Here is a 16,307-nt window from a genome sequence, read left to right on the forward strand (position 1 = left end):
CTAGATATAAGGGAGGCAGAGGTGAGCAGAGGTTGCTTGAATCTAAGTTAAGAAGTGGTCTGCAGGAAACCTTATGAATAATCAAATGTAAGGAGAAGGATTAGGCTGAGATTTAAGGGATTTGTTGTTATCTGAATTCTGAATAAAGCCAACCAGGAAGGGGGGAGTAAGTTGGACTAATTCTAGTGGGTGCAGGTTCATGGCAGACTGGGATTGACACTTGCTTACATGCACGCTTCAGGGTTTTACTTTCCTTCCACTAGGATTCATCAGTTAAATAATTCTGTACTGAAAGAGGAAATAGTCTAAAATATATCATCTTCTGGATCTCTTCACTCTCTGTATATCATCTCCCCTCTACTACTTTCACTAATAGACATTCAAAACAAACAAACAAAAGACAAACCAAATAAGATTTCTCCCACCCAACTCCAGCTTGTCCTTCTGCTGCACTTTGCAGAGAAGTCATAATGCAGGACATATGACACAATATTTTCCAGGGAAACAAATTAACACCAAACACTGGATTTAAGACTTTGCTGCACGTTCCAGCAGATGCAGACGTTTGGGGGTGGGTTCAGGGGTGGGGAGAGTGAAAAGAAAGCTCTTCTGATAAAGAAATTTGTGTTTGAATAAATCTATTTTCCTTTCAGATTTGCTCTGACAAGCAAAACTCTCCTTCAAATGAAACAACATGCAAATAAACACCATACCTTGTTGTTTTTTACGGCACATCACTGTGAAAAGCGTTGCAAATGCTGAGATGACAACTAAGGGAACGGTAATGGCAATGGCCCTTATTGGTCCAGCCCACGGGGAATGTACTTTAAAAAATTAAGCAGAATTAGCACTGTGCAAGTAAGTTATGGTATAATTATCTAATCTCATCTTCATATTTGGTACTGACAACCACTGCAGCCAATATCATCAAGTAATTTTCAAATATACAAAATATAAAGCTAAGATCTGAGCGCCTTCCAATAATGCATTAAGTGAGGTGACTAACATCTATTGCATGTGGTTTGTTCCATTCATTCTCTCCCAAGGAAAGAATTATGTGTGCAGTACAGTTTGTTTTGATTGGGTTCTGTTTATTTTTTACATGTACCGCTCTGTATTTATGTTAGAGAAGGCAGGTTGAAGAAATGCGCATTGCACTTGGAACGAAGTTGGTGAGGTTTCTGATGGTCCTTGGTGCCTGGGGGAATTTGGTCTGCGGTCTCAAACAGGCCCCAAAGAAAGCTCTGTCTGCTGCACAGATAAGTCTACCCTTATGGTCAAAAGTTCCATAGTGCTTGAGGAGCAAGTTGGCACTCACAGTCTTCATCCCATCATGGGATCTGTGTGATAATCAATTGCAAGGTAACTACTGTAGAACTTTATTTAGGGTGTGATTACATTAGTGCTACATTAGGCTGCTTACATATTTGCATTAAATTATTTCCACACTCTGCTTGCAGGCTACTACTTGCATGTGACTAAGATGCAGTTATGATAATTTTCAAACTGATTTTTCACATTAGTGTATATAGCAAAAATTAGTTTCCAGTAAGGATTCTGAGTTCTACAATATTTTGATGTAAAACCACTAACAGTCAAAATCATCTTTATACTTAATTTTATCTTGAACAATTTGCCTTTGCAATTCTTTACAAGCACAAAATGGAAGTAAAAATCACAGATGTATGAAAGCAATATTGTTTTTTGTCAAAAAGATCACAAGACTGCATTTAAAAGCATGGCCAAACAAACCCCATTAGTCCTGTCATTATTATTCTGGCAAATATCTTCAACACAAATTATCATTATTAATGAGTACGTGTTGACTTTAAAAGGAAAATTCTTACCTGGTTTTAGTGCATAGTGCATTGTTTTCCTTGTTGTGTTAGTGTCATCAACCAGCTTTAAAAAAGAAAATTCTCATTTTAAATACTGAAAAAGATACAGAAAAAATCATTTTTGCAATGTGAAAAACGCTGCAATTACCCCGAGGACCAGAACTGAAGGAAGCTACCATTACAAATGACCAATGAGAAGTACCTAGAATTAGTCATTTCTCGATAAGATCAGGGATGAGTAGAATACAAATCATATTGCGGTAAAACTGGAATATTATCTTCCAACAAAACCTGCCTATTATAAAAAGGAAACAATCCAACTTAACTGATGTCCAAGACAAAAGGAAAAGGGGGGTAAGAGGGAGGGAGGAGGAATGGGAGTGGGATGTAGGAGTAAAAGTCTCGTGAATAGGCTCTATATTCTTTGAATCCTCTCTATTAATAAAAAGGAGAGATGGTCAATTTTTTCACAATCAGCAAAAATACACAAAACATTTTCAAGGAAAATTTTCGTAAACATTTTTTGCCTTTTCTTCCTCAACTCAAATAAAAGCACCTAAGAGACTTTTACTCAATGGCTCCAAAGTCCCCAACACCATTATTTATGTTGCTGGGTAATCAGAATACAGCAGTAACTCAGTCAGCTTTTTGCCATTTGCATCTGAGCAGGCCGTTGCAACTTTTCTTTTGGATGCAGACCTTTCTACTCTTATCCATGCCTTTGTTACCTCAAGATTAGAATATAAAAGGTGCTCTACATGGGCTACACCTTAAAGCCATTGAAGACTGAGTTGTTGCAGAACACAGCAGCTTGCTTACTGAGTAGGGGACTCGCTGGTAGCATATTGTACAAGGTATTCCAGAATCTGCATTGGTTGCTTACTGGTCCCTGGGAAGAGTTTAAGATGTTGGTTATGATCTCTAAAGTCCTAAATGGCCTGGGACCTGCCTGCCTGAGAAGCCAACCACAACAGATCCCCTGACATACTGCAAAGTTGTGGTCAGCAGAGATGCTTGAGCTGGATTCCCCTTGTTATAAAAGACAGGGAGAAACTGGCAGGACAAGGCATTCCCTGTGAGCGGCACAGAATTCTGCAACCCGCTCCCTTCCCTGGTTTAAAGTAGCCAGACTTCAGGGACTTTCCAGGTATGCTGCAAAAACCATCTGTCTGGCAGGATTTAGCAGAGGATTGAGGGTTTGTTAGTGGAATGATGGCATGGTGGGGTAAGAAGGAGCTTTTTTTTAAGCTGCCTGCCTGAGTGAGCTGGACTGGCTGAGTTGCACTATTTTTCCTTGTCTGAACGTTTGTTTTTTTAATGCTGCCTGGGTAATTTGTTATGTCAAGCCACCTTTGTATAGGAGTTTTCTTTACAGTAGAATCTCAGAATTAAGAACACCTCGTTAATGGAGGTTGTTCGGAACTCTGAAATGTTCGTAAGTCTGAACAAAACGTTATGGTTGTTCTTTCAAAAATTTACAACTGAACATTAGCTTAATACAGCTTTGAAATATTACTATGCAGAAGAAAAAATCTGCTTTCCTTTTTTTTTTACATTTACAATATAACTAAGATGGGTCCAAGTGCCAGAATTCTGAATAGGATTTTGGTTTGGCGCACAGCAGGAGATGCAGCAGTGAGCAGTGCTCGGGAAAGAGAGAGATTGCAACTGTGCTTGGCTTCTGCAGGAGAGAGGTGCAAGACAGGGAGGCTTTTTGCTCTTTTTCCACTACTGCACAGCCATGCAAGGCCCAAGTATGAGCTGACCTAAAAATGTTAATTTGCCCCACTGAATTCAGTGAGGGTGTACAAGGCTGTAAATTACAGGAGAATATGGCCCACAGTATTTTATTTGCAATTAATTTACTTATCACACTTCTTTAGCTGCATTTAATTAACTTTTCACAAATATTACCTCAATGATGTAATCCCCTGGAGCTATATTCTGAAGAACACAAATTGTGATATCCGTGTTTTGTTCCTGCAAAGAAAAGGAAGGAAATTATTTTACAAGTAGTTCACATGCTTTACAAAGCTAATGGAAAATGCATTTACAGCTAATGTTATTGAGTTGAAATGTCACATTTCCACTATATACACAGGCACCTTCCATCAAACAAAATCCAATTCAATACTGATAAAGAAATACAAACCTCTCTACTCAAATATCCCAGGACTAGAATCTCCAGCCACCAAAGGCCTATGAAAGTTTGAGATAACAAGTAAGTTTTACATTATACCCTGAAGCTCCTTAATCTCAGGCTCTGGTGGACTGAACAATCTGCCACCTGCCATGGAGTATTTAACTCAACAAAATGAAAATGAAAAAAAACCCCTGAGCGACATAAGTTACGTCAACAGAAGCGCCAGCATAGACAGTGCTATGTTGGCAGGAGAGCTTCTCCTGCCAACGTAGCTACCCACCACTGGTGGAGGTGGTTTTATTATGTCAGCAGAACAGGGCTCTCCCGTTGACATACAGTGGCTACACAAGCGGTGCAGCTGCATTGGTACAGCTGTGCTGCTGTAAGCTCCCTAGTGTAGACCAGCTCTAAATTATAGTTACTAGCAGTACCAGTAGGAAAGATGAAACATTATCCAAATGTATGGAGTTGTTGTGTTCAGCAAAATAAACCCATATTATTGCCACCAGTCTATGGTACACACTTCCCGTAAAGCGCTGGCCTTTATTATTTTATTTTTGGTTAACTCTGATTTTAGCACTTAGGTTTCTCACCAGAACTCTAAAGGGCATAGCTCACTGTTTTTTTTTAATTTTGCCCTCATACATTCCTTTCCCCATAAGCTTCCAGCACAGTCAGGCTTATTTTCTAACAATATTAGAAACTATTTACTAAACATGGCATTATTTTTGAACATCCAAACTTTTCCCATTTCAGGTGAATTGCTTAAGACAAGACCCACCCTGGGTTTGGATGGGCATTGTACTGGGCCCACAGAGACCACTAGCTGTAATTTTCCCACCCACCACTGCCATCTCATCTTTTTTTTAAACATGAAGGTAAGTTTAACTAAATGCTCAAAAAAGGACTACGTTGGAGAGTTATTTCAGATGGACAAAATTTAAGGAGTTGAAATTTTGTTCAGAGGGAGCATATGAAAAGAGGAAAATATTAATTATAATTATAAATAAAAATACAATTAAAACTACTAATGAGAGCGTAGCCCCTTTGGGGCAAGGACAATATCTTGTGATGTATTTATACAGCATCTAGCACAATGGGGCCCCAATCCTGGTTTGGGCCTTTGTTTACTACCAAAATAGAGATAATATAAAAGTCCTTTACATTCTTTAAACATGTGAAAAGCTACGGTCATCTAGAATTTTTAACGGTTACCACAAATCATTAAAACAACAGTCACGAAACCCAGTAACGTACTTGTCTGCAGGTCTTTTGTTTAAAGGATCCTTCATCCTTAAGTTTGTAGTGAAGATAGTAATATTTAAAGCCAAAGTTGTGAGGTGCATGATCAAAAGACACTTGCATGTTAAAACCTTGCTGGGTAATATTCAGATTCCTGGGCTTCCAGACTGTCAGAGGAGAGATATTTATGGTTTAGAAAATTACTATTTCATGAATAATGATATTTTTGTAACACGAATGAATGGAAAATACTATATTTTACTTACAAGGTTTGCAGGCAAGGTTTTCTGGCTGTAGCAACAATTCACATGCTACAAACACATACACAAAAGGAATATTAATAATAAAGATTAGGTTTTCCAACTGCTATACTCCATAAATAGGAAGAGGGAAGGGAAGAAGGCAGAAAAATGCAAGCTATTTCATCATTTTTGTTTATCCAGCGCTTCTCCAAATAGTACAGAATGAACAGATTTTGCCATATTTAGCAAGCTCAGCATCCTTGTCATTGCTCAAATCACTCTCCACCTCTACACACAAAAAACAGCCTGCTCAGTTTGTTTGAAATAATGTTACTTATTGAAATAAGCAATATGTGAGTAAAGGTGACAAAAGCTAACTTGTAACAGACACATTATGTGACTATATTGAAAATGTTACTTTATTCAGCATTTATTCCAGAGTGGTCTGGAAATACCAAATCAATTCAGAAAAATTATTTACTCTAAACTATCTTTAGAACATTTTAGAGAGAAGAAAATCCCGAAGAGTGGAGGTTCTTAGCGGGGGGGGAGGGAGGGGGAGGATTGATTGCCAACATTTTAAAAAACAGTGTACCTAAAGTTATGTGCATGTGCCCATATATAGGCACCTAAGGCTTGTCCTCATAGGGAAAATGGATCATCATGGCTATTCTAGAATAGCTATTTTGGAATAACTCCCTATGTGTACATTCTATTCCAGAATAAAAACGACTTGATTCTGGAATAATAAATAATGGTAGATTTAGGAGTCTATCTTTAGGAATCCATTTAAAATCTTGACCTTGAGACAAACGGCCTTGGAAGATTGTGGAAGCGTCTTCACTATGGGTGTTTCAAAAGGAGGCTAGATAGCCATCTGTTTTGGATGGTTTTGACGCAACAAATCCTGCATCTTGGCCAGGGGTTAGACTAGATGACCCTTGCGGTCCCTTCTAACCCTATGATTCTATGGTCTGTGTAAGCTTTCCCATACTGTCCTGCCATTGACACTATTCATTAAGAAGGAAGATGTAGTTCAGTCTCCACAGGGACATAATTGCCAGGCTAGATCAGACGCATGTCTATCTAATCCAGTATTCTGCCTCCAACAGTAGACAACACCAAATGGTTCAGGGGAAAATGCAAGAAACCCCACAGCAGGCAGATGTGGAGTAATCTGCTGTCCATGGTGACCAGCCCTAGGCCTCTGCTACACAAAGATTATTACTTTTCCCAATTTCTCCGTAGTGGTTAGTGGTGCTGGAAAAATATTTATAGTGGGGGTGCTGAGAGCCATTGAACCAAGCTGTAAATCCTGTATATAATGGAAACCACTTCAAGCTAGGAGGTGCTGCAGCACCCCTACTTCAAGCACCTATGGTAGTGGTTTTATAATTTGAAGTTTTGTCCACTACAGACCAATCTGTGGTCTGTAAACTAATTTCATTTAAGACTCTGCCTGGATGTGAACCTCAGTCCTAAGATCACAGCAGGTGCTTCCTCTCCTCAGCCACCCATTCCCTTAAACTCTGCCTCTTCTGTTTTCCTGGCTGAGGCCAGATCTACAATAGGAAATTAGGTCAGTATAACTACATCGCTCAGAGGTATGAAAAATCACCCCCCTGAGAGACACAGAAAAACCAACCTAACCCCTGCTGTAGACAGCACTAGGCCAATGGAAGAATTCTTTTGTCAACCTAGCTACCGCCTCTTGGGGAGGTGGAGAACCTACACTAATGGCAGAAGCATGCGCCGCCACGGCAGCATTTTAAGCGTAGACAAGTCCTAAGGAAAGAAAAAAAAAGGAGGGGGGTAAGGAGGGAGAAGATAATATGTATGATACTTACGTCGGGTTCTGAAGAAAAATGGGTGGTAATTACTTTCATTTTTAATGGAAGGAAAGGAACAATCTTTACAAATAATCAGTTTCAAATTTCAGATTCAAAAAAGGCTGAGATTCCATTCCCTAAAACATAAATATAAATAAAGAGATTTTGATATACTCTTAAGTGATCTGCCATGTCCATTTAAGAGTATATTGTTTTAAAACAAGCCCACGATTCTGCTGGACATGAACAAAAATTAAGTGCTTTAGGGCTCCTATGGCCTCATCCCTCTCTTGCCACTTGTGCACTGCCATGCAGGGAGCCGCGTAGAGATGGGTTCTGCACTGCTAAAGGGATGCACATCTGCTGCCCAGTTCCTCAGAATAACATCCTGTCATTGCAGTGAAGTTGCTGGTTCCACCAACAAGGAGCCTCAGCAGACAGGGAGTGAGGGCTAGATTTCCCTAAATTGAAAATATTATAACTAAAATGTTTAATTATTTAGCAAGCAATTTGCTGGCTAGTAAGCAGCCAATTTTTTTTTAAAAGTTTAATAAAACATAAATGTCTCTTTCAAGCCCACATGCAGGATCAAACCAATAATGAATTTTTCCCTAAAGCATATCACTTACAGTTCTTTAAAATCAGAGTTGAGCTTGCTTTGGGTCTTTTAAAACCATTTGCTGACACTGTCTTCCCTCTGATTTTAACTCCTCAAGTATTACTCGAAATCCTTTCAGGAATTCAATCCCTGCAGACATTTAATTAAATCCAGATGAATATTTCAAAAACACATTTCACTGTGTGTGATGTAGTTTTAAAGCACTATACTTGTTAAAAAATAATGCCTAACCACCATTTCTATCCCTCCTGTATAAGATGTTTGTCAGCTGGATGTCAATAATAATTCTTCTTTCTCTCAACATTTTTCTGACTTCTCTATCTAGAATTTAAGTTCCTCTGCTGAGACTGTCACTCTAATCTGTACAGTGCTTAGCTCAATGGGGGCTTCTTCCCAATTGGTCCTTTGGGTTTTACCATACTACAAACAAATAAATAATCATCATCAGCTTTGGTAATACACTATATTTGTTCAATGTTGCCACTATTAGCAGTAAACAATTTGTAACATTTTTGTTCACAAAGAATGGAAACACTGCATCCATTTTGTTTTCCAGTCATTTATGAGACCACTGGACTACAGTGGCTGGATGCAATAGTTATGATTTTTTTTTAGTTTAATATTGCAGAACAGCAGAAGAATTATCTTAAGTAGAATTATTCCTTAACTATAGTTATGTAAAGTGAGACTGAAACTATACCCATTTTGCTCAAGAGACTCACACCAATGGACTCTCAGCAAAATGTTGTGACATTGCTTGCTAATGTTCTCACCATGGTATTGCACTAGGACATTACACTGAGTCATGATGACGCAAATATCACAATGCTAGAGTTGTGCTTCGATAATGTTGTGGATCAGATGTCAAAGTTGCTGCCCCAGTTCTTCAAGCCCCAGTAACCATCACCACTGAGCTATCGAATCACAGTTTTCTACATATGTCAGAATATAATGTTTACCAAAGATACCACTGCAGTTAACATAAGATAAAGATTACATAAACCAAAGTGGATTAATGCCACTTCACATTATATGTTTATCTAGATTTGTGTGTTTTCATGAGCCTCTTCTATTTCTCCAGTTTTAAAAAATGTTTTATAATCTTGTAGAACAGAAGGAGCCATGACCTACCCAATGTGTTCTTATATTAAGTGGAACAAAAGCATTGTTTGTGCTAACATGCAGACCATGAAGAGAAGTGTCCATCTCCCTGTCACCTGAGACCTTTCAACTGCAGTTCTGGTACTGATACTTTCAAAAGGATTAACCTCTAATCATTACAAGAGAGAATACCAAGTTTTGAATCCCCTGGAGATTTGATTTATCCAATCTGCAGCGGTAGATTACCAAATTCACTAACATTATGCTACTGAAAGCATTAGGTATCATCCACATTCTCTCTTAATATTCAATAACAAACTTAATCACTATTTTCTGTTACAAATTTAGCTGTTATAAAATGTGATTATGCAAACATTATTACAAATGGACCAAATGTGACAGAGAAGCTCTAGGAAATTTTTCTTCTCTTTCTAGAACATTTTCAGGGGACTTAAGCATTATAATCATTCAGTGTGGTACAAATGCTCTATATAGATTTGTACTACAGCAGTGCTATTTAAGGGCCCAATACAACTCCAAGTGCAGTCTTTCTATTGACTTCAATGGGACTCTGATCAGGCCCTATGATCCTAGAGTTAAGACTATGTCCATGTATATGCAGCCAGGACTTTATTCTGGGATTTGTAAATACCAGAATTTGGTCTTTAGGACTCTAAATCAGAAGTCCCCCAAACTGTGGGGCAAGCCCCCGGAGGAAGTTTGCGGGGGTGTGGCTGGGGCCAGGCCAGCCACCATGGGGGACAGGGATGGAGGGAGCACCACCCAGCTCTGCTCCTGGCCCCACGCACAGGACTCCACTCCTGGCCTTGTGCCTAGGGTCCTGGCTGCCGGCCCATGCCCACCTCCAGCTGTGGCCCCAGCATTGCCCCCTCCCAGAGCTGTGGTCCCCTCTCCCAGCCCTGGCTCCTGGGGCTGGAAAGCATGAACAGGGGCGCAAGGTAAAAAGTTTTGGGGACCACTGCTTTACATAAAGAAACAAATATTCAACTTTTCAAGAGATTGTTTGTTTTTAAATTGTACATGTTCAAGAACAGAAGTTTAAGTGTTCTGAATGCTTTGTACTCAGTTTGCAAAATCTTTATCCATAATGAAGAGTGCATTTCTTGTAAAAGAAAAGAGTGTTAAGTGGCTGAGACTGAACTGTAGCATTGCATACGTGGAGTAATTACTGTCCTAACATTTTGACATAGCCCTGGTCTACACTGGAAAACAAAGTCAGCTTAACTGTGTGGCTCGGGGGTGTGAAAAATCCACACCTCTGAGTGGTATAGTTAAGCTGACGAGTGTAGACAGCGCTAGGTCAACAGAAGAATATTTCTGTCCACCTAGCTACCATCTTTCAGGGAGGTGGAATACCTATGGTGATGGTGAGACCCCTCACATTGCCATAGGTGGTGTCTACACTGAAGCCCTGCAGAAGTGAAGCTGTGCCACTGTGGCATTTCAAGTGTAAACAAACCCATACATATTTATATTAACACTGCAGCAATTCATTATATGGACAAAATACCAAATACTATTCACTCTACAGAACTAAATTACACCAAAAGGAACTGTAGTTCATTTTTTTTCTGTATAAAATCTATAAATACTTATTTATGTTATTACTCCAATCTGCATTTAGGGTCTAGTCCTTAAGTAGATAAACAGCTTCAGCTCTAAATGTTTAAAATTGTGAGAAATAAACTTTTTCTAGTAGTGACAATATGAGGCAGTATAAACTAGTAAATGCAAAGAAATTCAAAGTTGAGACTCTGATGGAAGAGCAGAGGGATAATTTTTCATTGTGTATATATCAACCTTCATATTTTTTAAACTATGATTGTTTAAAAGGCACAGAACGGGTTTTAATGCTATGCTTTGTGTGTTGGAGAGTGAGAATATTTAAAAAAAATAAAACTGTAGCCTTTTTGTTTCCTGAATACAGATTCCAATAAAATATATGCTTCTGTGTATAACGAAGTTACTTTGATCAGGCCTTAATTAGTATGAGAGGAAAGGACAAGTTATTTTAAATTAATATAATCATTGAGAGATTGCTACAAAAGATATGATGATTTAAACCAGACATGGGAAAACTACGGCCCACGGGCCAGATGCCCAGCCCCTGAGCTCCCGGCTGGGGAGCCTTGTCCCCGGCCCCTCTCCCGCTGTCCCCCTTCCCCCGCAGCATGCCACCGTGTGGGACACGCACTGGCCCGCCACTCCCACTAGGCAGCGTGGGGAGTGCTGCTGGTTTTGGCTGGGTGCCACGGCTGCGAGTTCCTGCTGCTGGTAAGGGGGTGGGGAGCGGGGGGGGGGTTGGGTAAGGGAGCGGGGGTTCTGGGGGGGAAGTCAGGAACCAGGAGAGTTGAGAGTGGGAGTCCCAGGGGGGCCAGTCAGGGGGTAGGGATGTGGAAAGGGGTTGGGAAGGCACTCGGGGGACAGGGGGCACGGGGAGTTTGATAAGGGGGTGGGATCCCGGGGTGTAGTTAGGGGCGAGGGGTCCCAGGAGGGGATAGTCAGTGGACGAGGAGCAGAGGGCGGTTGGATAGGGGCTGGGAGTGGGGGGGCTGTTGGCAGGCGAGGGTGTGACTAGGGGTCGGGGCAGTCAGGGGACAGTGAGGTTGGAAAGGGGGTGAGGGTCCTGAGAGAGGGCGGTCAGGGGACAAGTGGGGAGGAGTTGGATGGGTTGGGAGTTCTGAGGAGGGCAGTCAGGCGGTGCAAAGTGGGAGGGGGGGGGGGCCAGGCTGTTTGGGGAGGCACAGCCTTCCCTACCTGGCCTTCCATACAGTTGTGCAACCCCAATGTGGCCCTCGGGCCAAAAAGTTTGCTCACCCCTGATTTAAACTATTTTGATCTCTAATACTTACCAAGCACATTTGCTGTCCAAATATTGTCACTGCAACTTGTTCAGAACATGCATACTGGCTGATTGTTATATTTTGCACATCCTCATGTGTTTTCCCAATGAATTCAAATAAGGAGTGCAATCTAAAACAGTGAGAAACAAATCACTTAAATAAAACATACAAATTGTCTTGTGCAGGACCAAATAATTCACAAAAAGACACAGGACAAAATCTTGTTCATGCTAGTAGTGCCAAAAATGCTATTCATGTGAGTAAAGTGAGCAAGATTCAGTTTATTCCTTAACGTTTTTTGAAAAATAATCAAACTTAAAAATAGGTACTTCAAATACCTCAATTATTGTATTGTTATATCTACTGCATATTAAGTCTACAATGGGGCTTTAGTGACAGGATAACTGAAAACAATGCAGGCCCTGTAATCCCCGTTTGGGTGAATGTACTACTAAACCATTCCAGGAGATCAAACTTTAATTTATTAATTTACATAAAGCAGCCTGGTTTCATTTTCTTTTTTCATTATTGTTTTTATGTGCAATTATTATTATCAATCCCACTACTTCTCAGTTATCCAGATACCAGGCCTACAGATGGCTTGCTCTCACCACCTCAGACAAAGAGAGACAGACAGAGAACAGCTTACTTTCACAAAATGAGATTCTATAACACTGGTAGTTAAACCACAAAATAAATCACACCTTACTGATTCCTTAAACACCAAATATTTTGCTCATCTGGTCAAAATACCACATACAGTACAGATGAACCGGATGGCTCCAGAGGACAGGACACCTACAATGGAGGCTGCAGTTTCCAAAGGGAAGCAAAATTCTTTACTCCCCAGTACAGCAAGAGCACAATAAAAGGGGTTTGTTTGTTTTTAAATTTTTTTCAAATCTTCTTCCTTGTCCCCTCTACATATTCTCCTAAAACATCACATACACGCAGACTGCAAATGATGGATTCTAGACACCATTATCTACAACTACTTTCACCAGGTCTGCAATAACATCCTTGGACCTAGTCCATGTTGTCCAAACAGCTCAGGAAGTTGTACCACCATGGCACCATGTACCACAGGAATATCAGTACAAAAGACAAACTTCTGAAGATCCCAACAGACACTGTTCTCACTAGCTACCAAGGCCTCAGTCCAGATACATAACACTGTCTGCTAACTTACCATAGCGCAGCTCATCTTCTGAAATAAATACAGATTGATTCCAGTCCATAAAGCAGACTTGGCCATTGCAGCATTCACTCACTAAATCCATCTCCCCTCACCTCTGTTGTGAAGACCTTTAGTTTCCAATCTATTCAACAACCACACAGCTCCAATACCCCATTTAGCTGCCACAAGGGCCCACTGAGAACTCTAATGTTGATAAATCTCATTTTATTGTGAGTTTCACGATGTTATTAAAGCCTCAGCTCCTGGAATCATATGATTATGTGAGATCTCAGTTTTCATTTAAAACAAAAAAGTTACATAGTTGCTGAGAAAAGCCTGAGAATGTGAACCATAAATACTTGAAAATCAGAAGTCAAATAAAACTATTCCAAAGTTTATTTTTAACCTCTCATGATGTTTAGGCCAATCTCATTAAATTTTTGTGTGTGTGTGTGAGAGAGATCATGTTTTTTGAATGCTTGGATCTGGTAATACCTTCACTGTGTGTGGGTGGCATAGTACTATAATTCTCTACTTGCAAAATCTACTAAATTTACAACAACAAAAAAAGTTAGATGGATGTTCTAAGTGTATAGTGCCAAATTTTAATAATCAGTTATTCAAAATCTGATGCTAGGTACTAGACTGTACTATGCTTGCAAATGAAGTTGACTGATATTATCAAGCCAGTGCAGAAAATAAAAATTTAAATCAAATACACTCTCTTGAAAACTACAAATGAAAAATTATTAATCACACAAACTGAATCTTTGAAATGGGCTTTTTACCATAAATGACAAAGTGAGCCGTCTGGCTCCTTTAGGTAACTGTTGAACAATTTGGAACAATATATTTTGTACTATATTAAGTTTTATGAAAATTGAGCAATTAGTCCTCAGTTATTATAAGTGGAATTTGTTGCTAAAAGTAAAACTGAGTGACAGCATGAATTTCCTCTTAGGAGAATAGAAATACCTCTTTCAATGGAAGTTTGGAGTAACAGCTTCTTGCAAGATCTGGATCCAATTAACAGCCTTGCCTAAGATTTTGGATCCTAGTTACTGAACTGCTATGTTGAAATAACAATTTGCCAAAATGCAATATAGCACAAAACGTCTCAGGGTTGAATGCAAGTTCCTGATTTAAAATGTTTAAAAAGAACAGCAGCGAAGAATTTGCAGGCTTTACAGGGAGACATTTCTTCTGTTAAATCCAAGTTAATACGAAACTGGATAAACATTTATTTTCTCACTTTGAACAAATTATTTAACACCTACTATGATATATCTTAACCCAGGGACAGGCTATGCAATAAAATAAATTCCTTTTAAATCAGAGCCAGGTCGCCAAATTTTTTCTTTCTGTTGGCTCTTCTTTATCAGTATATATTTCTGTATTACATAAAATCTTCAGCCTTGGTATAAGGGACCTCCTTGCAGTACTGCCAAACTTAAATAATCCCCTTAGGCAGGGAGTTTGGAGCAGCATTTTAAATTAACATTTGTCATTGATTAACCCCAGCTCCTGATGCAAGAATTAATGGTTAAAAACATGACAGTTATTAGGATTTAAACAGGCTCCACTGTGTGAACCTACAAGGGGGTATCACTGTTCTGATTGCTATTTCCTGCTTTTCTTTATTTAGGTAAGAAATTATTACTCTCTTCTAGTGACCATTTATTCCATATAGGATTTGATAGGCATAAATTATGCTGGCGTTCTTTACATACTAATGTGAGGTTAGACATAGAACAGGAATTCACAAGAAAGGATTTAGATTTCAGAAATTATCATATAAACAGAGGGCTCATATGAAATTGTGACCCAGGATAAACTAAGATACATCAGAATGAAACAAAAGGATTTCCTTCAGTGTTTCCAGTAAGTATACTAGGTTTTAATACATACGGACTTTACTCCAACTCCAGCAACCAGTCAGTGATGTAATTGTAAAGGTGCACACTCCACACGTAGACAAGGAAAGCTGTTATTTGCTCTGATGCAATTCATTTTCGCTCCACTGCTGCAGAATCGGGGCTTTTCTAGTCTACATGTTAAGTTTACACTGGTGCAGCTATACTGGTGGCAGGCCACTGATTGCCAAAACAGGGTAAATTCCCAATGCAGATATGGCCCTTGTATACCCAACAGATATCTGAGTATGAGTTAGCATATCCTGAGCCAAGATATGCAAGTCAGATTGTAGTTCATGAGAGAACAAACTAAAACGCCGATATTTAACATTAATCATTGGAAAGAAACCTATTTCTAGTATATTCCCTTTACATGAGGACAAATTAAATTTATTTTCTAGTTAAATAAACACAACTCCATTTACCCCCAAAATTTAGATTTCAGAAAAATAAGCTTCTGCAAAGCTAAAAACAAACACATTTTTTCTCATGAATTTAGAAGCTGGGAATGGGTGACAGAGGATGGATCACTTGATGATTACCTATTCTGTTCATTCCCTCTGGGGTACCTGGCTTTGGCCACTGTCGGAAGACAGGATACTGGGCTAGATGGACCTTTGGTCTGACCCAATATGGCTGTTCTTATGTTCTTAAGTGAATGAAACACACGAAGGATAGAAACTATACTAGATTTTTAAACTTTTTCAGTATTAAATAATCTACATTGTTATTACTAGTATATGTAAGGAAAACCTTTTAAAACCATATAAACCTTACAATTTCCTTTTAAAATCAACCCTAGCTAATTTTAGAGTGTAAATATATCTTCCTTTTAAAGAGACCAAAGAAAAATTAAGTGATGTAAAACTCGGCATAATGGAATCCTGCTTTACATGGCATAAATTTTGGTAAGCATGAGTGAAGTGACTGCCTATTTTTGGCAGCTGCTGCCTCCTGTATGGAGATTTACTTTTGAATGACAGACATTGGATGGGCTCAGAATGCATAACAGACAGTAGAAATGTGGGGAAGATTATTATTTAGTAAAAATATCTCACCAAAAGCATTTTTCAGTCATCTTTGTTTACATAAACCTGCAGTCCACAACTTACAAGAATTGTGAGAATTATTTTTTTTTAAAAGTCATGTTGCTATATAAGAGTAAGAGTTGGGCTTTTTGTTTTTGAGAGAAGTTGAGATTTTTATCTGTTGCAGCTGATTAACTTACTGTCATATTTAAAGGTGATATTAAGCATTCCACCGTTCTTGCTGACTGGTGGCAGCACCTACAGAAAACAACAAAAAATATATAGTGAATAAAAATGACTTTGCTTTGAGT

At 39.1% G+C, this 16,307-nt stretch overlaps 1 protein-coding gene across 1 annotated transcript in view; it reads right to left on the reverse strand.

Annotated features, from left to right (window-relative positions):
- The window catches only part of IL17RD (interleukin 17 receptor D), an 87,244-nt gene that overhangs the window by 11,569 nt on the left and 59,368 nt on the right, over positions 1 to 16,307 (reverse strand). Inside the window, 12 exon segments of the mRNA XM_030569694.1 lie at positions 714 to 824; positions 1,848 to 1,902; positions 3,753 to 3,818; positions 5,239 to 5,390; positions 5,490 to 5,534; positions 7,313 to 7,380; positions 7,382 to 7,431; positions 7,924 to 8,042; positions 11,888 to 11,911; positions 11,914 to 11,970; positions 11,973 to 12,008; positions 16,197 to 16,254. Of these exon segments, the coding sequence (XP_030425554.1) occupies positions 714 to 824; positions 1,848 to 1,902; positions 3,753 to 3,818; positions 5,239 to 5,390; positions 5,490 to 5,534; positions 7,313 to 7,380; positions 7,382 to 7,431; positions 7,924 to 8,042; positions 11,888 to 11,911; positions 11,914 to 11,970; positions 11,973 to 12,008; positions 16,197 to 16,254 (841 nt within the window).

This window comes from Gopherus evgoodei, chromosome 7 (genome assembly GCF_007399415.2).
Source record: "Gopherus evgoodei ecotype Sinaloan lineage chromosome 7, rGopEvg1_v1.p, whole genome shotgun sequence".
Lineage (NCBI taxonomy): Eukaryota > Metazoa > Chordata > Testudines > Testudinidae > Gopherus > Gopherus evgoodei.